This window comes from Plodia interpunctella, chromosome 16 (genome assembly GCF_027563975.2).
Source record: "Plodia interpunctella isolate USDA-ARS_2022_Savannah chromosome 16, ilPloInte3.2, whole genome shotgun sequence".
NCBI classification, from domain to species: Eukaryota; Metazoa; Arthropoda; class Insecta; order Lepidoptera; family Pyralidae; genus Plodia; species Plodia interpunctella.
Genome location: NC_071309.1, coordinates 6,215,541 through 6,238,921, shown reverse-complemented (window position 1 = coordinate 6,238,921; position 23,381 = coordinate 6,215,541). Strand labels below are relative to the sequence as shown.

At 35.1% G+C, this 23,381-nt stretch overlaps 1 protein-coding gene across 8 annotated transcripts in view; it reads left to right on the top strand.

The window, feature by feature from the left end:
• The window catches only part of dac (dachshund), a 146,038-nt gene extending 123,006 nt beyond the window's left edge, over positions 1-23,032 (top strand). For all 8 annotated transcript variants that reach the window (XM_053756914.1, XM_053756915.1, XM_053756913.1 and 5 more), the window contains 3 exons: positions 13,003-13,149; positions 13,808-14,014; positions 21,119-23,032. In XM_053756914.1, coding sequence (XP_053612889.1) covers positions 13,003-13,149; positions 13,808-14,014; positions 21,119-21,249 — 485 coding nt within the window. In that variant the 3' untranslated portion in view covers positions 21,250-23,032. The remainder of the gene's footprint in view (positions 1-13,002; positions 13,150-13,807; positions 14,015-21,118) is intronic.
• The last annotated feature ends 349 nt before the right edge of the window (positions 23,033-23,381 follow it).

Below are 23,381 nucleotides of genomic sequence, written 5' to 3'. Positions count from 1 at the left end.
TCCCTGAGATTGAGGCCCCTGGAGCATGACCATATAGCTCAAAGATAGCTACTACACTTTCTGTTTAGTACAGCGACCACACGCGAGTAACAGACATCGGTGAAGCCTTACTTATTTCATAGCAGGATATCGGATTTAGTGGCGGTAAATCATGCCCCATCTTAGAGTTATTTGCAAATGATACATCGCTAAAATTAACTGGTGGTTAACGAGCCAAAGTTTATCGACACGGAGTCATACAAAAGTTCACATTCACTAGGTTAATTGTGATACGATAGGGTGTAATATTGTACAAATTCACTAATGATTAATTCTGATAAATTTATTGGTGGTTTATGTTGAAAGAAAAGGTCTAGAAGAAAAATAAATTCCGTAAGATTAAGTTAAAAAAAATAAACTTTAAAAATGCAAAAAAAAAAACAACTTATTGTTTAGATTTGACCTATGTTCTCCTGAATTAATTAATTCATTTGTCTGTTCATAAATTCAGTTACTATGGAAATGTTTTTTATATTATCTCAATATTATTACCAGGTACTTTAGCTGTTTATTTGGAATACAGAGAACTCGTCAATCGTACAGATTTGTAGAGTATGGTTTTGTTTGATTGTGCTTATAAAAGTAAAGAAACGTCATTTTGCACTCACACAGCTTTTTAATATTCCCAGCATTATTATGGAAAAATAAATGGTCTACCCTACTCTACATGTACGTGGCTCTGTCTGGCTCCACACGAGAAAATAATCAAATCAGTAGCTGCGAGTTTTAATTGAAAACCTTTTATGGAGACTGCCATAAAGGTCAAAAATTAAATACAGAATGTAATGTTCATTGAAAATTTTCACTGTACAAAATATTAAAAAAAAATATTTGCCACAGTGCTCTGCTGTGAAATCGAAGTGAACACTCCGCTTTATGAATTGTTTGTGAAAATTGAATCATCCTCCAGATAGAGCACTTTGTGTAATTGATTGTATACTACCAATGAAAATATTGAACCAGAATTAAAAACAAAAATAATTTCTGTACTAAATTAAAGAAAATAATTGTTCCAAGATTAGTGATGATCCTTTTGTTTTCCAATCCAAAACATTTTGCAAATCAAAATGTTACGAGACAAAATTGAAACAAATGGAAGCCCACCCTTCCTCGCATCTTCATTAATCACACACAACAATAACACCAGCTCCGATCTCAATACGAGAATTGCGAGTCGCGACCAATCCTACGCGCCATTTAATTTAATAAACTGTCAAAAACCTGTCGGCACCTGTTAGTGTGTACAAATGGACCGGACATACGGACGGTTTCCGAGGGGGTGCCAATTCACACCCCCATGATGAATTCACCTTTTATTTCATCCCACTTGAATCGAAAGTGATTTTTGTGCGTGAATGGGCAGCCAGCGTAATTTGCCACTGACAGGACGAAATGCGCTTTGAAAGCTATAAAGGGTCCAGACCAAACTCAATCACTGCCCTGTTGCTATTTTATTGTTTTGCTTCAAAAAGCTTTGTATTGCCCAGTCTGCTTTGGAAGTGTTCGGCACCAGTTTATTTGTGAATTATAAAACTCTCATATTGCACTGTTAGATTCATGTACGAAATTGTGTACGGTTACGGAATGATAATTTGATCTCTATTTGTTTTCATATTGTCACATAATTATCACGTAACTCAAAAAAATATTATTGTATTGATATGTTACAATCCATACATTTTTAAAACGGAGAGCAATAAGCATTAATTCAATTTATTACGATGAACCACTTTACAAATACTTTAAAGATAAAAGAACTTTCGTATTTACATTTTCAATAATATTAAAATGATCATATACTTATGTTTGTTCAAACAACATTGTCTCATCAAAACAGAACTGCATAATTACCTCTAAAATTCCCGTAACTTGATGCAATCACGGTGCGAAACCATTTAAGTTCTGCAGACGAACTTTACGTCAGCAATATTCCCAACAAGTCTTAGCAGAATCTTGGCGGTCCATTTTAGTAGTGTCCTTAGTGGCGTAGCTAGATAAATAGGCCTTGGTGCAAAACAGATCTGAGGATTAACTAAGTTATTTAATTATATGAAATAAAAATAAGTAACTATAGCCTGTAGCGTATCTGACCAGACCGAGATCCGGGTCCCCACCCCGAAAAAGCCGTTGAAGTTTAAATTATTCAAAATGATATATGTGAGACATTTAAAAAGCTCGCTGGTTAAAGTCCAAGGGCCCCCAAAGCTTAGGGGCCCTGGTGCACCGCACCGCCCTGTCCTTAGATAGCTACGCCACTGGCCCCTCACGACTTGCCAGACAATAAATTATTTAATAACCCTCGCTCCGGCCCTGCACTTAATCAGGGCATACATTTGCTGGGATCACCTCTTTGGAAACAATTAATTCGGACCGAATTGCGGAATCTCTACTTACAAGATGTTATGGTCTTGTACACAGACAAAGCCAAAGGAAAGATCCTTAAGCTAAAGTTTGTATCTAAGTACGTACACTGTAGTTTTCAATTTTTTTAACAAAATATCTGCATATTTACGCCTTATTGAATGCCGCAACTCCTGCTTATTTACCAGTAAAATGTTTGATGCCTTACGAAGATTTAAATAAAATTAGACTGCAGTGGTTGAAATAATACAGTCAATAACAATAAAAATATTCGACAATTATTAGAAAAAAAATTGTAAGAAACAATAATGGTAAGCCCTTCTGGCATGATAAGGACCAAACACTGTTTAAATTAGTTTCTTTCGGCATTTCTTCTCAGCAGTAGTTGTTCCGAAATGCCAGTAGTTTGTAGTTTGTAGCTTGTGAGAAATAACTATTTAATATAAAAAATTACGAGAAAAAGTTTCTGAGAAGGTCTAATTTCTGAATAAATAATTTAAAATTGAAACCTTACGCCCAAAATATCAAGACAGATAACAAAGTGTAACGTCTACCCTTCAACAATCGATTAATTGAACCGATGTTCATTTGTCTGATTTCTCGGAGGTTTTAGATTTCAAAGCTCAGCGAAGTCCCATCTGTAATCACTCATCCCAACTGACCAACAACCGTATCAGGTTATATCTAAGCACTAACAAGTACAACTTATAATGTAACTAGCGACCTGGCCCGGCTTCGGACGCCATTTATGTATGTTACCTTTGGGAATAAATTATCTAAACAATAATGAAAACTGCATCAAAATCCGTTGCGTGGTTTAAAAGAAGAAAGCTTAGAAATAGACAGACGCGTCGGTTGATATTGTTATACTCGTACAAGTACTATGTAGTGCCTAGCTGCCCGAGTCTCCGCTTTTGTTCAAATTTCGAGATAAAACGTCATCATTATAGCCATTTTTGTTCCATTTTTTCTATTGGCATACTAGCCTTCCTTATGGATGGATAAGAAAGGTGGACCATGAATAACCCGCCAAGTGGGTCCAATACGCATTGGTGGGTTAACGTGTCTTCCTAAGCACAGAGGAGTTCAATATAACACATTTCATTACCGACTATTGTAAAAATTGTATCACCGCCACTATCTGGGCGAAGCGCTGGGACCACTTCGTAATCGAACAAACAATAGATCACTTAAAGATAAACTTATACAAAATGTGATTTTTCCAATATTGTCAATCATATTCAGATTAAAACGTAGAACATTAGGGAACTCTTAATTTTGTCTGAACAAAATGCGAGAAGGGGTGGCCCATTTGATGTCCAGGGTCGGCGAAGTTCGAACGCTTTATTACTGTGTCCGGCTTTAAGTGGGTGTAAAGTTTCAACACCCTTTGATTTACTTCCCAAGCGGGGGACATAGGTGCTACGAGGAAGTCGAATTTATTTCACTTTATCGTTTCCTAATGCAATTTTATCTTTAGCATATATCCGAGTCGCATCTATTATTAGGTCGGCCATTAATAGTTGTACGAGATATTAAGGGACAATGCTCACCGCATAATGGACCCCGCAATTATTACGCTAATACCTTAAAGGACCACTTTAATCCCCTAATCGGAAGCCGAACTAGCGTGGCGCCGTCCCGCATAGAAATATCTTAAATTGGCAACACGGTCCGGCGAGCCGACCATAAAACATCTTAATGAGTACAGCCAGCAGCTGCGGACCCCATATTGCTGCTCTCATATCCATGCAAACTACCCACCGACTACGTCTTAGCTGCCTTACTTTCCTCCTCCTTGTTTACAAGTCGACAACTAATTTGATGCAATATGTGCATAGGACAACATTATGGCCGCTATCTCCTTCGTGCGTGTCTTGCATACATTTGCTTCCTTCGCCACCGCAACAAGCTTGTGCCACAACCTGACCCTTAAACAGACCCTCCTATATTCAAATTCGGCCCATACCGGCCATTTGGACACGGATTTGTTATAAGATTAAAGGAAGATTTCACTTGTGAAACAATATGGCAGACGATTTACATATTTCGTTTCCTTATTAGTTTCGGGATATTTGTTTTGGGGCTGGCGAATTTACATCCACTGACCGATTAAATGGCCCTTAGGCGTCTTTAATGGGGGTGCCGCGTGGTCGTTGTTGGCCTTAGCAAATGTGTGCTTATGCGTAATTGAATATTTTATGGACTAATGCAAATTTAGTATGGACACTTTATTGATTCTAAAGCGAGATATACGCATTTCTGCAACAAATTTTCGAAACAGAAAACACATTCGTATCCATGTTTGCTGAGTAAACAGTCGCTTTCAGTCAACCTTTTCACTTCTCGTGTTGATCGTTTGCATTTATCTGTTGACTGTTTATATTCCGCGGTTGACATTTACCCTCTAGCTCAGCAAGCCGGCGCGTCCCGACGAGTTTCTTTCATTCGCTGTATAAGTGCTCGCGCTGCATTACCTCCATTCATGACGAGATAGCTTCACTTAGTTTCCTATTTTTCAGTGTAGACAGGTAATTCCTGCATCTTTATTATTCGAGTGGCCGGTGTATAGTCTGTCTGCTCATAGATTGTGTGGCGGAAAGCAAACTTGAATTGTTGGGTCTCCGCGAGCAGGTAATGAACGCACGGGTGGGACATGTTGCTGGTGCTGGAGGCGTCTTGTGTGAGAGAGAGGCAAGGACCTTGTGGGGGGTAGAGGGTGGGGGGTGTGCACGCGTCCTGTATGCACAGCGCCGCTTCCGCATTCGTTAATGCAAAAGCGAGCACAGACTTCAGGTGTACATTTTCAGAGCTTGTGTGCTTTGTACTCGATGCCAAGACGTGCATCTTTGTGCAATAGTGAGGCTTAATTATTATTACATTTTATCTAGTCTACGCTTCAATACGCTTTCCTCTAGGCTTTAGCGCTTAATACGTGCAAAATTCACAACATTGTCGATGCGAGTCTTGCCTCTGTAAAGCGTTATTTGATGCTTTTACAACGCTTTGTAGTAGCTATTTAACTTTTCCCATTTCCTTGTTAGTATAAAACAAAATAAAACGAATAACCTGCAGCTTAGTATTTCAATGCAGGATTCTCATTCGAGCTTCATTAAAATCGCATTAGGATTAATTTTTCTCGTCCCCGGTTTAAGCGCAGTTTGCTAAGGGGATCTCGCCGGCCGCAATCATCTACTGTCAATATTTGTTATTTTACCTGTGCACTTGTTTTATTACGAAGCTGTACAGATCGTTTGTCGAAATTCTTGCTAAACAATAAAAAAATATTTTAAACTATACTTTAATAAACAATTAAATAGCTTTGTACATATGAAAGTGGGTGTTGAACTCTCTCTGTTTTCAGTTTTATGAGGTTTTTGTTTATATGATATTCCAAACTGACAATTTTGTCAGTAATAATATATTGTATAAACAAGGCTTGGAGAATCAAACCTGTAAATTTTTGAGATTATTTTCTATTTCTGAATTTCCTTCCTGAAAAAAAGTGAATTGTAGTAAACCATCGGTATCATGGCTTTAGAGTTTGAATAATGTTTCTTTGCCTGGCGTACTAGTATACGAAAATTAAACATTTAATAGACATTTTAGTAACAAAATAAACATTACACTAGATCCACATATGGTCATAAATAGTGATTAAATCACATTTGATTACCAACTCCGTCGTCGGATCCAATTTCTGACATCGTTATAATAATAAAATCTTATGACATAAATAATGTGTAATAACTGCCCGCCACTTTGATGGCCAGTTTGGAAATAATTAAGGCCGAGTCTGTGATATTTTGGCGTGACAAGAGTTGATATTTTGAACTTTTTAATCAATCAAATTATCTAAAGAAAGCTTAAGCGATGTTAGGACGACCCAAATTGAAGTACATACGAACAATGAAAAGGAGAGCCCCAAAGGAATTGGGATAAGGCAAGACAAAGAGAGAGTCAATAGACAAGATGTATTCATAAATTTAATGTAAGTTTTAATAACTTATTATATTATAGTCACAGAATGTTTCCTTCCTTCTACATATGTCCACAATATGTGAATACTAGGCATTTTACTCTTCGATTTCACCTAATTATACATTGTATATGTTAGATATAATAATAGTGCAGGGTCGACGTTGAAGTAAATTGATATTTGTTCGTCTAATCGATGCAGCGAAGCCTCACGAGACATTTGCACGCAATCAGACGACCCTCACCGACGAATCTACAATATTATTAATTCAGGCATATTAATAAATCGTGTCAAGTTTCGACCACACTCGTGTCGCAGGAAGCATGCCCCGATGAGCCAATCGGACGAAAATAATACAACATTCGATGCATCGATTCTTTTTTCATAACAATCGATTCCTTCGTCTGTCAGATTTTTATCGCATCGTGTTACCATTGACGGACACGTTTTATGAACAGATATAAACAAACACGCAGGTCTAATCGAGAATTTTATTTTATAAGCAATAACTTGAGACGACATCACCTGAAATTGTGCCTTTACGGACCCAATCATCGTTAATCTGACACGAGTGACTATTGAACATTTTATAGTCAACATTTTCATTCGCAGTTGTTATTTATTTAAACTTTTTTTATATCTCTTTTCTGATACGTATATAACATTATTAAATGAAGCTACACTTATCCTGTAATTACATGAGTATATAAATTATGTTTGGTCAATCTATAGGTTATCTTGTTTCCAATAAGTGCCAAACTTTAGACATGACACAAATTATAATTGGATGATATACAATATAACGTCCAGTAAAACTTACTAGATTTATAGGGCGTTATATTGTATATACGATTTATTCATGGACTAATATTCGAGTCCAAATATCCTTACATCGGATATCGAAGTCGTAGAGTATTGAGAATCGAACACCTTTGATTCCCACCGGAAAAACATTTTCAAAATTAATAATAAAATATGAACCATCCTATATTTTATTATTAATTTTGTACATGTGTTTCCTAGATGTTTATGTCTCTGTCTACAGTACCAATTGTAGACAGAGACATAAACATCGTCATATCTTTCCTTTCGGTCATATAAGATAGAGAAACGTGTCTAATACATATGTACGAGAAAAAACGGAAAAAATACCTAGTAAGGTTACGTATTTTTTATAATGTTTATTTAAATCATCGATTTATACCATGCAAAATTAACAAATTATGACAAACTAAAATATGGTAAAGATTACAATACATATACAAAACTGAAAGTAATAAAGGCAAGCAATTAAAAAAGTACATTGCATTTTTACAATTGAAATTTGGGGATCCAGATAATAATTAAATTTACAAATTTCAGAGGGAATCGATAAGGGGGAAGTCAAAACTAACCTGAGAATCGGACATTTCACGCTCCGTAAGTCCAGGCGGGTATCGATACGGATATAATAACCAGTGGAATGGTAACTATAAAGAGAGATTGTATTTTTTACTAACGTCGTAAGATGTCGGAATGCCCGTCCCTTTGATCGGTTTGATAAAAGCTTGCACTAAATCGCAATATCAAGTTTGATAAAAAAATCTTTGTTGCCATTTCGCAGCAACTTATGTTTGTACATTTATTTGAAGTAATAAAATATTCTACTGTTTTTTTTTTTAATATCATATGATCCGTATGCCTCGCCTGGGTTTTATGTGAATAGAGTAATAAATTATTTCATTGTTAAATATACGTTCAAACGTTCATATATAATTTTGATTGATGAGCTGATGTACTACATATTACTGGGATAGTTATATATAAGTAGATATATTTTCACTGATGCTGATACATTACCCAGTACGAGGCCGGGCCAGGCCGCTAGTAGTGTAATAAACTACAAAATACACAAAGAAAACAGGACGAGCATTATGTTCTAAAACAAAAGACAAAAGTAAAAGAAAGCGTAATATTTATCGAGGAAGGTCACTCCAAGCTCGTAACTTAAGATGGCGTCGCCGGACAAAAACAATAATCCTCCCAATTTTTGAGGAAAATGTTTATCGGCAGAGCCACCCGCCTCATAAATACTGGCCGGAATAAAACAGAGGAAACAGATAAAAAGCTAAACGCCTGTTACTGGCCACGGCGCGGACAGCTTGACAAATGGCGCTGGAAATGATGTCCCGCGGGACTCGCCGTCACACTCGCAGATAAATCAAGAAATGCAATGCCGATTTTTGTGAAAATGAGTTTAGATGCTTTTACTTTGTAATGGTTTGACGATCAGTTTTGTATATTTTAAGTTAGGGTATTTATTTAAGTATTGACACAAACAATATTTTTTGTTGGTATTTGTATGGCGTATTTGTGAAGAATTATATCTTCCAAATTGTAATTATAATGATTTGTAACATGGTGAAATAAAAGAACTTATTGAAGGAACTTCTACATTCAATATAAGAGTCGAAATGAATACATAGGAGATAAGTGACACGTGCAATAAAATGATTGATTCATCGAAACATGTGGAACCCCGCACCATTTCATTCGGTAGCACTAGATTCACCCGAGCTTATGTCAATACAGATAACTGACACATCTTATCTCATAAACGTTATTTCATACAATATCGGAAAGCCATTCCAACTGTGTCTGATTTTATTCTAGGCAATTTATTTTCAATAAAGAACTATAAAAAGACTTATCTAAATCGTTTGGGTGCGAATCGAAGGGGGACTCTGTCATAAACGTCGAATCTTATTTACGTTGTATTGCCAGAAGCAGATACCTTTTGGTGCTAGGTAATGGAGTTAATTACGGAAGATTTTGTTAAGTGTCTTATTAAGAAGTGCCACCAAATGTTTATTAATTTGTCGTTTGTTCTCTGATACTAATAGCAATATATTTGATAATACAGGTTTAGTTTAGTTTATTATACCCTTACATCAGACTACTTATATCTACATTAAGTGCAAGACTAGACCAAAAGGCAAAATACGTTACGAATACTGTAGAAAACAGGTAGATATTACGCTTAGGGACCTTTATAATTTATTCAAGACATTTGTTAATTTAAGGCAGTTTAAGCCATAAGAAATACTTAATATGTACAAAATGTTATTCGCATACGAGAAATGCGTCTAATTATAAGCACTTAAAATATTTAAACTTTATCTCAAAGCCTTAACGATATCACTAATGATATCAGCCTCCAACTAGTTACCAGTAAAAACTGCGCACGTATTACTTATCATGGTCATACTAAGCAAACACATAAATGTATGAATCACTATTAACTACGAAGATTAATGCTTGCCGTAGCTTTAGAATCAGTCCTATCATTTTGGAGTAAACAACACTATCTAAATTGCAAATCAAGTTACGGACTATAATATAAAGATCGAAATTTAAATTTGTACTTACACACTCATTTACATGTTATTCGAGCAACAAACCCTAGGGGACCGTATCAACCATTTATGAGTCAGAAGTATTAAAAAAAGAAAACTCAATAGATATGAAAAGATAGGTATAATAACAAGAAAAGAAGCCGTGCAAGGAAACGGCTCGCGGCGAACAAGCCCGAGGAAAGCGGCATTGTTCCGCGACTTTTAAAACGGAACGAAATGAGCGAGGGGAAGGAAATCGGATGAAAATATGAAAAGAATACACGATATGGACGTAAAAGTGAAACGGAACGCCGGAGATCGGGTCTCAGCCGCGGCGTCCGCAAATATAATTTGCATAGTCAAGTAGCCCAACTTTTGTCTGTTACGGATGTTCGCAGCCATATTCGTTCGTTGCTTTTTAACCGCACTCATTCTGGATCGGGCCCGGCTTTTATTGCATTTTTCCCCTTTGAACGGATTCCTTCAATATTTCGGTGGTTCGTTTTTATTCATATGCTCGCCCATCGAAATGTTTGGCATCACTCCCTTTGTTGTTGTGTGTTGTAAATGTACATGTTACAATTTATTTACTAATTATTACAAGTACTCTAATCGACTTTGTTTAACACTATGTTAACAATAAGTTAAAATAAAAATTATACGAGACAATGAAACAATTAACATAAGTCAGTGGAGTACTTTGAAATTAGAATTATAGCCGACAATACAAAAAGTTAACAAAGGATTAGGCTTTTTGTTCCATCAACATATGCATTCACTCGAATTAAATAATCGATTGGAGAATTATTACGATTCATCGTCTGATACGAGCTTGTGAGAGGAAGCAATAAGACGGATTATGGATCACAAAGCGAAGCCGACGAGATATCGACAAATATTGACTCGTAGAAACAATGGAATCCGAGTGCCCCTACCGGCCGGGTGGGTGTACATGAAGCCAAATAATTGACGGTCCATTACACTTCTCTATATTCAAATGATAACATAATGAAAGCAAAAAAATAGATGTTTCTTGTTCTAGATTTGCTTCAAAATTACATAATATTTTACGCATTACTAATCGGGAAAGGTGAGATGAAAAGGACCAAAAATAAGCTTCAGTCGAGTGAAAAACTGTTTTCCAGAGGTGTTGGACTGAATCGATGTTCGAACTCGATGGTCCGTCGAATTTTCCACTGAACGGACCTTTGGACGCAGACCTTTGTATTGACGAGAAATTAACTAAAAAGGAAAGTCCTTTAGAAATTATGAACGGTAAAAGTATTCAACGCATACGACGTGCCTTTGGTGTCATAATCATAACGAAGTAAGTAACATTGACAACATACAACTTTACTACGTACACACATTTGAACAGTCTAAAAATTCCAACAAGTGTTTTCTTGTAAAAAAAATACATAAATATTTTTACATACGATACAGCGACATCCTGAATCAAAACAAGTAATAAAACATCAGAGTATGTATAAAAACCTGTCCAGAACCAATCATTTCAAGATGAAAATTAGGGGTGTGCGATGCCAGCCAATCCAGCTATCGATTCAATATTAATTCCGATGTAATCGATGTGGATTTATGAGATGGTCTGTTTTATAATTTATTTTATACAAAACATATTTATTTAAGCAATTTTTTAAATAATTTGTTTTTATTAGTTTTAATTTATTTTAGTTGTATAATGTAAAAAAATATTATACTTATTTTAACATAGTGGATATAAAAATTGAAACCAATTGAAATTGGTACTTAGGCATAATGTAATTCTTAGTTACTTTAGAACACGAGACTTAAATTACTCTAAATCCATAAAGATTAGAATAGAAAATAATAAATTGTTCATTTGTTCAGAATACGAAGCATTTGCAATTACAACTCTGAAATATTTTTGTTGTTATTTCGATTTATACTCGTGAAAGACGCTGATAAGAAGAACGTGTCTATCGATAAAATCGTGTGAATCTTAAATCGTGTGTATATCCCTAATAAAGCATTAGCAATCGAAACAAACCTTGTTTCGATCCGGAGTCATTATTCGCGTGTCGGAGGTCGCCCATGACAAATGATGCGTAGGATTCGCTAGCGAACTCCCTTCATTAGCTACAACATTAATTACTAGCAAATCCTTAATGAGAAAATGTTATTTTCTTTACATTCCTTTGCTTTAGTATGATTCACAAACTTAGTTACTGTATATAGTCAGTGTAATAACAAATCCGTGTGTAGAAAGCTATTGAATGTAGTTTTCTTTAAAAGCCATCTTTTCTTGGAACATTAGTTAGTATCATCATTTGCGTTTTTATGTTTGCGTTTTTGTGACCAATATTTTTCCGAACTCTTTTGAGTAAAATAATCATTTCAATTATAAGCAACCAATATACCTAAAATATAATATTTTGTGCACGATTACATTTCACATTGCTGCTTTATCCCTTCCCTTGGGTCACGAAGGCATGTCTGTCTGCGCCTATCATAAGAAAATCCTCTCAATCATTCGTCAAACGGCCACTGAGAGAAAAAGTCAGATATATCGAGTCGGAACAAAACAGAAAGAGACATCAATGCGATTGATCGATTTGATCGACAGAGTAATAACATCGGCCAAAACATGAACAAGCGAATCGAGGATCAGCGCATTGCGAGATTTCAGATAAAGAAAACATCTTACCTCTTTATGAGAGGGAAAGAGACAGATATTAGGCAATTTCCGAGATTGATGCAAAAGAGAGAAGTATGGCGCACAGTCATGCGCAGAGACGTATATTTAGAGAGTTTTGACTCGCGTGCGCGCCGCATTTGTAGTACCTTATTGTTGTTTCGATACGCTGCAGACACGATCAATTTTGCTGCATTCTATTAATATTAATCGCTATAATTTTATTGTTTTCTGATAATATATCAGTTACGTGATTCTTTGATCAATGAGTTAAACGTACATCGTAGGTTTTTGTGTTGTGATATTATTAGTTTTTTTTCAAACATAAAACGAATATTTGTAAATATTAGTAATAATAATACGGTAGACAAAATTATTTAAATGAAATATATTGCATTTGTAATAGTACAGAAAGCTGTGGCCTGTAGTTCCCACCGTATAATAGGACCTACAAAGCGTTATATCCGATAGTGTAACCTGAACCTCCGATCTTTCTTTATAATCTCAAGAAGAAGTCTACGATATTTTTTTTTACTTTTTTTAGTCGAAGTAACTGACAGTTATTATTGTTTCAGTGATGTACCAGAAACGGCTAAAGAAAGAACGGAAGCAGCGCCAACACATCCAGGAGCAGCTGGAGATGGAGCTGAAGCGACGGCAGAAGATCGAGGAAGCGCTCAAACAGTCCGGGGCTCCCTCGGAGATCCTTAGGATTGTCACTGGTAAGAACAACTCATTTTACAAGTACTATTTATATATAATTTATTTAACTTGTCTGTGACTACTCCGGAACTCCGGAACAGAGATGCTATATATATATAGCATTTACCCAAGCATCTCTGTCATCAAATAGAACACATTTCAGCAGCGTATGAAATATGTCAAGATCGTCAATACCAGCATCAGACTATTCAACAAGTTCCGGAGTATGCCCCTGACACGTTAACTTGCCGACTGTCAAACTATCTGCGTATTAACTTAAGGTTACCCATACGCGTCCGTATATCCTATTATTGATAAGTACAAAGTTCAACTCTAAGTAATCACGTTTAAGAATCCTTTTTGATTGCTGACAAGGGTGATATGTAACTTCGGTTGGCAAGTTTATGTGGAGTGCGTGACGTAAGAAGGGCGGGTAATCGCTGGTGATGGCTTGTACTAATCTCCGTGTCAGGAAATCGCTTCGCAGGCCACTTTCAGTGGGAGCCGTAAATGTACTAACACGCATTCCAGCTCGATTTCTTGCATAATAGCTCTTTGGCCCATAAATATTTGCGGAACCTAGTAAATAATCAAATCAGGTTTAGGTTTTTTATAGCCTTATATATAACCTTAAAAATTTCCTAACACTTCAGTATTTGACCAAACTGTCTTCCACAGAAAATCTAACGCCTTCGTTACAAGACACGCCGAAGTCTGAGCGGGAAAACGGCTCTGAGAGCAAAACGCCCAGCGCGGAGCCACCCGCCTCGTCCCCCCCGTTCCAGAGGGACCCCCCGCGCACTCCGGACAAGCCCCAGTGGAGTTACCCGCCACCACCAGTGGACATCATGAGCGGGGGCGCCGCTTTTTGGCAAAACTATTCTGGTGAGTTGGTCAGGATTTTTGACACCTATTTGGTTGACAGGTCTTATGCTTTGAGTACGCCTTTTACATGTTTTTGTAATAAAGTGAAATAAATAAACAAAAATTAAATCAAAATGTTCAACATTCGACATTTCATTTTAACAACCTTCGAATTTTTGTTCTCCATGTACCAACCGACTATTGGATAAAACTCGCTGCCCACAGCACATTCCACGTCAACATTTCAATGATCGTAAATCCGCTTTATTGAATATCCCGAATGGATTCAACATCGAAGCTTTCATATAAAATGTTTCAGGAAAAAATTCGACACACCAAATGTACCTATATCCATCATATTGCATGCCAGTAGCGTATAGAAAATCCGAAGTATTTTAAAGTGCGGGAATCGAAATATTGGGGCGATTTTTTTCAACTTTTGCTTTAACTTTTGATCGTAGAGTAACGTGGACGATAATAATAATATTATCATTCACGTTACTATCATATAACTTATCAATAAATATTTGTCCGAGTATGACCATATGTTGTCGAATTGATTATAGATATGTAAACAATTTTTTATTGAATTGCATTTTAGTCACATTTGAATATTATGATGTTTCCAGAAGATATTTTAATAAATAAAAGAAATCACTCAATTCCACGTTTTGCCCTGTATAAGCAACAATCTGATTAACAATTCGCATTTGTATAATAAAAGCAAACCGCAAACAACTCGCATGCAATAAATAATAAAGTTGGTTGGTGAATGTGCCGCGGTTGTTTCGTGTATCCGCTTTGAGGAAAGCCTAAAAATTTCATTAAAAATGCATCGGCTTGCAGTTCGAATACCAAATGTAAGCATGTGTGCAGTGTGACAGAATGTCTGATAGTGCACCACCCTGTCTTATTTTGGCAAAATTTTGTGACATGGCTACTAATATCTATACATATAATAAAACTGTAAGTGAGACCTTAAAAACAATTACGGGGGTATTTTGTGACTAATAGAAGCCAAAACAATTTTTTTTGTCTTTCTAAATCTGTAGGTATGTCTTTTCGCGCTTCACACAAAAAGCTACTTGATGGAATTGGGTGCGGTTATGACAGTGGTATAGCGGATAACTTAAAATCTATAATGAAACTTATAACTGTTAAATGAAAAAGTTTATCGAAATTTGTTGATTATAATTTTTTACAAAAAATACCTAGTCTATCCAGTCTGTTCTTGACAGACCAGGGGCGATGGTATCGCTAAACATTGATACGAATTTAACCATTTCCTGCATTTCGTTGCCGACAGACGGCTTCAAGTAGAAATTGCAACTAATTTAAGCGTTACCCTTACTCAAGTATGGCAACGCACGCGAGCACGCAAGTACGAGAATAGAAATAAGAAATCCGTTTGTTTACCGATATATTTCCATCCTTTTATGCAGGCCTAGTAAATAATATTTTGTTACTGTTCTTAATGGAGATATAATTTAAATAAAGTACACTTACGTACTATAAAAAAACCATTAGGTACCCAAATATGGGTGTATATATTCGGCCAAATTAAATTTAAATCTAAGGAACTTCCAAATATTAACTCATAGTTTTTATTGATGAATTAAGTGTTGTGTCGACACAGAGGCCCCGAGAAAAATACAGTTATTTTAATTTTAAGTATATTTTAATATTCGATCATAATTTTGTAGGTTGTATCTACACAACTGTTTCCGCCGTCAATACGCTATTTCCTGTTTTCAAAACAAAATAAATAAAGATAAAAATATAACAGAAAAATATCAAAAGAGGGTTGTAAATATAAAAAGGTCGGTAAGAGAAAAACAAAAATTAAAACTTCGAGCTTTTCATCAACTTTGCTCAGTGCCGACGGTGAAAGAGAAAAATACATATTTTGTTATTCTTAAATTAGAAAAGTTTTTGCTGTTCATTTTGCAACAAATCGAGGCTGATTCAATAAAACACAATGCCTGTTAAAAGTAATTAATTAAGTATTTCAATTACAGCGGGAGGTAAATACTAAAATACATAATTAATTTTTAATTAGTACTACTTAATAAATTTGACTAAAATATTCAAGAAAGCAGATAATATTCGTAAATAAATTAACCTTACAAACAACGACTTTGCTTGCTTTGCATTTATATGGATCTATAAAATTGATATATCTCCACATGTGCCACATGAGTTTGCAATCTGACTCATGTATAATAGTTTTCATCGTCCATCACTTGCTTCCGGTGAAGGAAAACATCGTGAGGAAACCTGCACACTGGTTGATTCTTTTTAACTTGTGTATGAAATGGAGAACGCAATGGCAAACTACTCCATAATAATGCCAAGAAAGTTATTGTGTGTGATTCATTCCACGTAATAACCACGACCCTCAGCCATGAGGAATACGACTATGAAGAAGAAGATTAAATTGAAATAAATATTTATATCCTTAAACACAAACTACAGAGAAAAATACAGTTATTTTAATTTTAAGTATATTATAATGTTCGATCATAATTTTGTAGGTTGTATCTACACAACTGTTTCCGCCGTCTTAATATGCTATTTCCCGTTTTCTTTTACTTCACTTCACATATAAGTATATTGCAATCGTAACACTATAAATGAGGTTTATGTAACCTGTTCAAAATGGGTTTATGCTCTGTATTTTCTCAAATAATTCCGGCGAAAGTTTAATTTATAGATAGAGTTTTTGGAAATACTGAAAAAAAAAACTGAAGATCGGGAGTATGCCTGACGTATTAAAAAATAATTCTATGTATAATAACAACCCAAAATTCTCACGGGGAAACCGCAGGGCACGACTTGTATGTGATATGCTGCATCAATGTAGCAGCCACAACCACAACGGATCACCGATGTTACTTGTGTAATATAAAGTTGAAAAATTAATAAAGAGGAAACTTCTCCTCGTCACTTTTTAGGTGAGCTTGTAAAATGAATGGAAATAAAATTGTACCGGCCAGGTGCGCTTGAAACCTTTGACGATATTAACTTTTTTGTTTATATTGAAGTAATACAGCCTCATTGTACCGGTCCTATCATGAACTTGTTTTCGTAAAAATAAGTGTATTATTTTTTTATACTGAGCCTTCTTACTCAAAGGCGCACTCTCCTTAGGTTGCTTGGTGAATTTAGGTTGAAATTAATATCGATCGTGAGCCAGAAAGGCCTGAAAAATAAGACTAACTGTATCTGAAAAATATAATAGCCCGCATAAAAATATAATAGAATACATAGCCTTTATAAATAAATATAAATATATAAGGACAAATCACACAGATTGAGCTAGCCCCAAAGTAAGTTCGAGACTTGTGTTATGGGGATACTAACTCAACGATACTATATTTTATAACAAAACGATACTAGGTATAGTTTTTATATGTAAATAAGCCTTTGTCATTGACCATCCTTTTAACTACCTCCACACACATCAATTCATTGTTACGTTTTGACAGGACAGAAGGACAAACAAACACACATGCATACAGAATAACATGCTGTAAAAAACCCAAGTCTCGCAGCTCAGTTTTTCTACCGTAAAAAGTTGTGAGATCCATGTAATACCAAATCGATTAATTTATTTAGTTCCTACTTAAGGGACTTTCTGTCTTAAATTATTACGTTAAGTTGTTATCATATCAATATTGAATTTTTTTTAGGTTTTAAATAAATAGATCGACTTGGCCATCGCATGATTAGATTGTTTAGTACGTTTCACACCATACAACACTACAGAATTATGTCATCCGATAAGCCGCTTGGAAAAATTACACATTCGTTTTGGAGACGAGAGTTTCAATCGAGTGGGGCGCCATAGACTAAACAATCTAATATGTATTACTTGTAAGATACATTGTTTTCATGCAATGGCCAAGTCGATCTATAAATCCTGGTTCAAATTGTATGAAATTTGAAATTTACAGCGTTTATACAATACCTGCTTAGTTACTGAAAATGCAGGCTTCCTGTTTTATCCACAACGAAGTTATTGGGGTTCGAGATTGGCCTGAATTGCTTCGAGAAAAGGATGATACGGCCGTGCCGCTTTTTTTTTTTGCTTGACTTGCGGGGCCCTGCCGTGCCCCCAGATTTCAGTTGAGAGTAATAGTAGTTGTCTGTCATTTTTCAAACTTCTTGTTGATTAGACAATTTATTAATGAAGATTTATACATACAAAATAGCCTATTAGAGCGAGGCCAGACCGGGTCGCTAGCATTAAAATAAATGCTTACAAATTAATTTGTTTTAATTATCCACTGATTGGTATTCGAACTGAACTGTGTCGGAGTCACGCAGGAACCATTTGAAAAAGTCGAAAGAATTTCTCTAATAGAAAATGAGCACAATCATTCCGATTGGACACGGTTTGATAGAGTCACTACAGTAGCACCTTGGGTTTGTTCGAGTCCTATTGTTAGAGTCCGAGGACCTCTACCTGTTCCACTGATCCCTCGGAAATATGCCTCAGTCTTAATGTGTTCCACTTGTGCCCACTGACTTGTACTCCACTCTCTCTTTGTCTCATTTGAGCATTTTACCGGTTGTTACGGTAGCCATAGAGTATTGGAGACCAAGGTCTGGTAAAAGTAATTTTATCATTCGAATATTATTTGGCTAGATTTAGATTTTTCGGATTTGTGAAAATTAACTTGACATTTCATATCATGTGATGGCAATATTTACATTGGAAGCAGGTCAATATTGGAAGTTTGCAAACAAAAGTCAGTAAAAATGTAATTTTCTTGTTGAATTTATTCTACAGTGGCTATTCCCTCACCATCCTAGAAAAGTTTGCCAACATGGAAAACGTTACTATTTCTTTAAACTAAAAGATACAACAGGATCCCACCAACCACCCTTTGTCCACAAGCGTCTCAAATTCCCATCCCAAGAATTAATCTACCCATTTTTCTACTTTAAAAACGAGTAATTAATTTGGCTTTAACAACCACGGTGTCGATTGCTCAAAAATTTCTAAAAAATAACAAGCAGCCGTCGACTTTCTATTATTCTACAAAGATATTGAATTTCAAAATTATAAATTTCTAATTGAGTAAAAAAAATATCTACAAGAAGTAACACCGTCTAAAAATTTAATTTCTTTTTGTTGATTTTGATTAATTTTCTGTAAACAAAATATTACTTATTATTTTATTAATGAGAAAACTTTATTTTTACAAGACCAATACGCATAACAGAACTAGGGTTGAAAGCTTAGCCCTTGCAACGCTATTTGATAGAAAAAGTACTGGACTAAATTGACACATTTTGTTTATTTAACGTCTGATCCATCAAAAACCCAGGTGTCGAAAGTCATTACTAGTCCATTCCATCGACCTTATTGGTAAATTGTTGTTATGTTACAGACACAGGCAATACTAGAATATTTTAAATGTTCCATCTATTTACAAGCAACTTTAATTCTATAAATCGATTCACGTCTCGAAAGTACATTATCTTTTTTATCATTGCATGCCCGATCAATCACAACAACTTCGCGTTTTTAGGAATGTTTTTATACAATCACAAGTGAAAGCAATTATTGTGTAATAGTTGTCAAAAAATTATACTTACATAGAAATATTTCAATGCAATTTGTTGCAAGAAAGTGAAAAAGAGATTAAGCAAAGAATTTTATTAAACTCGCTCAACCATTATAGTTTATTTCAAAGCAAATAGATTACAGCTCTCAAAAGAACCGGCAATTTTGTTTTAAGAGTGGCAAATGCAAAATATTACGTATTCAAACAGACCTAATGGGACATTTAGGGGTGGCAGCGAAGTGAAACGGCAAAGGCCGAAGCTTTTAAGTGTATAATATTTAATTGTGACGCCCTAGGCGTATAATCTCGCCCGGGATAATAGGTTTCTGTTTCGGGACAACCCTCAATAGGCGACACTTGCGAGTGTGATGCCCTGGAGCCAGTCTCCGCAGACACAAATCCGATTATAACCCGGTTTTTTTAAAACGGATATTCGTTTTATTACACAATACATATTATTAAGATGAGTACCAAAACGACAAAACAACATCTTCGCGTAAAGTACAAAAAGGTTTTTCAAAAAATTATGGTTCATGTTTTGGTAAGTATTTTAGGCAAATTCGCGAAATCTCTTTTGGACATTCGAGACATAAATTGTAAACGAATGTCGAGAAGAGAAATTGAATTCCCGTTGAGAAAATGTTCCATCAAAGTAAGCAAAAAACGTGATTCCGTTTATATCTTTTATATCTCGTAAATTGCAGGAGGCGGCAAGCGTTGCATGAAATTGAATAAGCATATTTCGTAAAACGTCGACGTTTTTGGAGACAATTGCCTTACCTCACCTACTCTTGCCCCTTCACGAACTTTGTCAATTTCCCCAAAATCTTATTAGAGAATCTCTTGAAACGTGTTTAAAATTTCATATGCCGTCTTATCGTTGTTTACGTCTCCATTTCTTTTGTTATTGTCTAAGTAGTTTTGGTTATACATGAAAAATCAAATAGAATCAAAATGCACATCATACATAACTATACATATACTTCATTCTTATTAGAAACCTTAATTACAATGTCGTCAATATAATTCTACCAACCCTTCCCCACCCAATTTAATAATCTCGCACGATGTTACGAATAGGTTTTTACTGGAAGGGAATATGTAATATAAAGTGGAATGGATGTGAAGTCCGTTTGAAGTGAGGTGCTTGGTGCCAGTCCCAATACTAATCATATTTTCCAGGGCAACACACTTCCGCTTGAGCGTTGTCAATTTACTTAATTATTGCAATTATTTTACAGAGCTCAATACGAACCTAAAAGCCGAATAGTTTCTTAACAAACATTTTCACTTACGTTTATTTCTATAAGATAACCTTACTAAAACGATAGCAGTAGTTCGAATGATCTCGTGTTCTTTACTGATATGACTAATTACTTTTATTTTAATTTCCATATTTACGAGTACAGTTGACATTCAAATCTTACACTGTTGAGCTATATCAGTACCTCATTAGTCACTTTCCACATGCACATATTTCAATTGTATATTGGTACCAACTTCAAATTCCACAAACAAAAAATTGATTTCTTTTTGTTATTGTCAACAGAGTCTCTGGCACAAGAGTTGGAGATGGAACGCAAGTCCCGACAGCAAGCCATGGAGCGCGATGTGAAGAGCCCCCTGTCAGACCGCGCCGGCTACTACAAGAACTCGGTCCTCTTCAGCTCCGCCACTTAGCTACCAACTCCCGGGGCAGACTACCCCGAAGACAGCGACAAAGACGTCGATGACACACGAAAACCCATGATCAGCGTAAAACCTGAGTTCAGGGAGAAATGAAACCCAAAGATTTTGGTGCCGAAACACCACACGCGCATCTAATCAGAATGCTCAGATGTAAACATCAGATTAATTCACTTTGGCGTCTACGGATCTCGATAAAAAACTTCCCATTATTGAGATTAGTTTGTAAATATTGTTATTCGCGTTGTTTAGCGTAGACTTCACGATCTACCTACGAAGTCTGGTGGACTCTTCTTCCATAGTGAAATTTGTAAATATTTCTTAAATATTAGATTTAATAACAATTTTATCAGTGATTCACGTAATTAATGCGTCAACATTTACATCTTTCGTGAGAGTACCTTTAACTTTATATCAAATGCCATATTTATGAATTAAGTATCCTTATTTACCGTTTGTAAATTAAAATCATCAGTTATTTAATCACTCAGATCATTTGTACCTACTTCTTACATATCATAAGCTGAATTGATATTTGAATCGATTTGAAATGAACAATGATTGGAATTGATCAAAGACTGGTTTTCGAGTATTTTCCAAATTTTTGTATATTGGGACTGTAAACCAACTAGTCTCTCAAGATTACAAATGGCAGACATTTAAGTTCCTATGAAACTTTTATTTAGTAATTAGAATTATTTGGTATGCCAGTAAAATCATGAATATATAGGTACTTACTTACACAATTTAACATTCATGGTAACTATGTACAGTCGCGTTCAGTAAATAATATGGTGATCTTCACTTTAATGTAATTTATTCAATTTTAGTGCAATGATTAGATGTAACTCAAACTAGTGTATCTTCTAAACCATAAACATGTATTATATGTAGTTAAGTTAGCGGTTTTAAACACTACATTTTTACAATTCTTTATTGACTGAACCGAAAACAGTTTTACGTACAATGTAAACTAAGATTTTCTTTGAATTTCATGATGTAGGTGTTGTATAAATAATGTTAAACGCTGTATCTCATATCCATACTGCAGAGTCGATGTATATGGGTAGTGTACTAACAATAAGTGCAGTAGTTTTAACTTATACATAATAAAGTATAAAATAGTGTTATTTATATGATGCTTAGTTTACGGAATGACTTTAAATGTCTAAAATAGTAATCGTAAGGTTTAGAAATTGTATTTGGCATTATATTGGCGCTTGGCTATTGAGTGTTCACTATACACCCTTTTAAATATGCATTGTATTGAAAGAATATAATAAACTTCCACATAGTTAGCGATCAACCCTAGTGACAGTTTGATTTTGATCAAGAAAAATAGTCAGGCGCCGATTAAAATGATTGCTTTTACAATTAATTTCATATTATCTGTAATGGGTAATGAAACGTAATGGATAAAACTTAGTTGTTACTATAAATGTTTAGATGAACACGTGTGAATGTGTAAAGAGGCGTGAATGTGGTACCTTTGTATCATTTACTTTCATTTTGCTACAGACTTCGAATATTGACTGACGGGGGACTCGGAGAATCGTTACAATTAGTTGCAGTATTGTCATTAGCTAGTACTAGCTCTTTGATAGTAAGCTGAGGCTTCTCAATGTACCTTTACTTTGTAATTTGGTTCATAGATGGCAATCCTTAAATACAAGTATTACTATTTATTTCTATTATTATTATTATTAATTTTACTTAAAATTGTGTGTGTGCCTTGTATTGTAGATAAAAATATCGAGATTAAAATTGAAAATTATCATTTTTGTCTTATAATTTAATTCCTATGCTTACCCACATTTTCCGAGAATTTTCCGATGGATAACACTCGATGACCCAAAGTATGTCTGAGAGGAGTCAGATAAAACTCAACAGAGTCGAATTTTAATACATAATTAATTTTTTTCCTCAAATTTTACTGAAATTTTCTCTTAAAAATATCGAATATTTTGAAGTTAACAGCTAAAAGTTATTTTTATAACGAGCTGAATACAACATCACTATCACAACTCGAATCATTATCAATAATATCAAATAGTAGCATGAAAAAAATAGGTCCAAAATTACTAATGAAACATAGTAGATATGTACCAAGATGACAGCCAGTACTA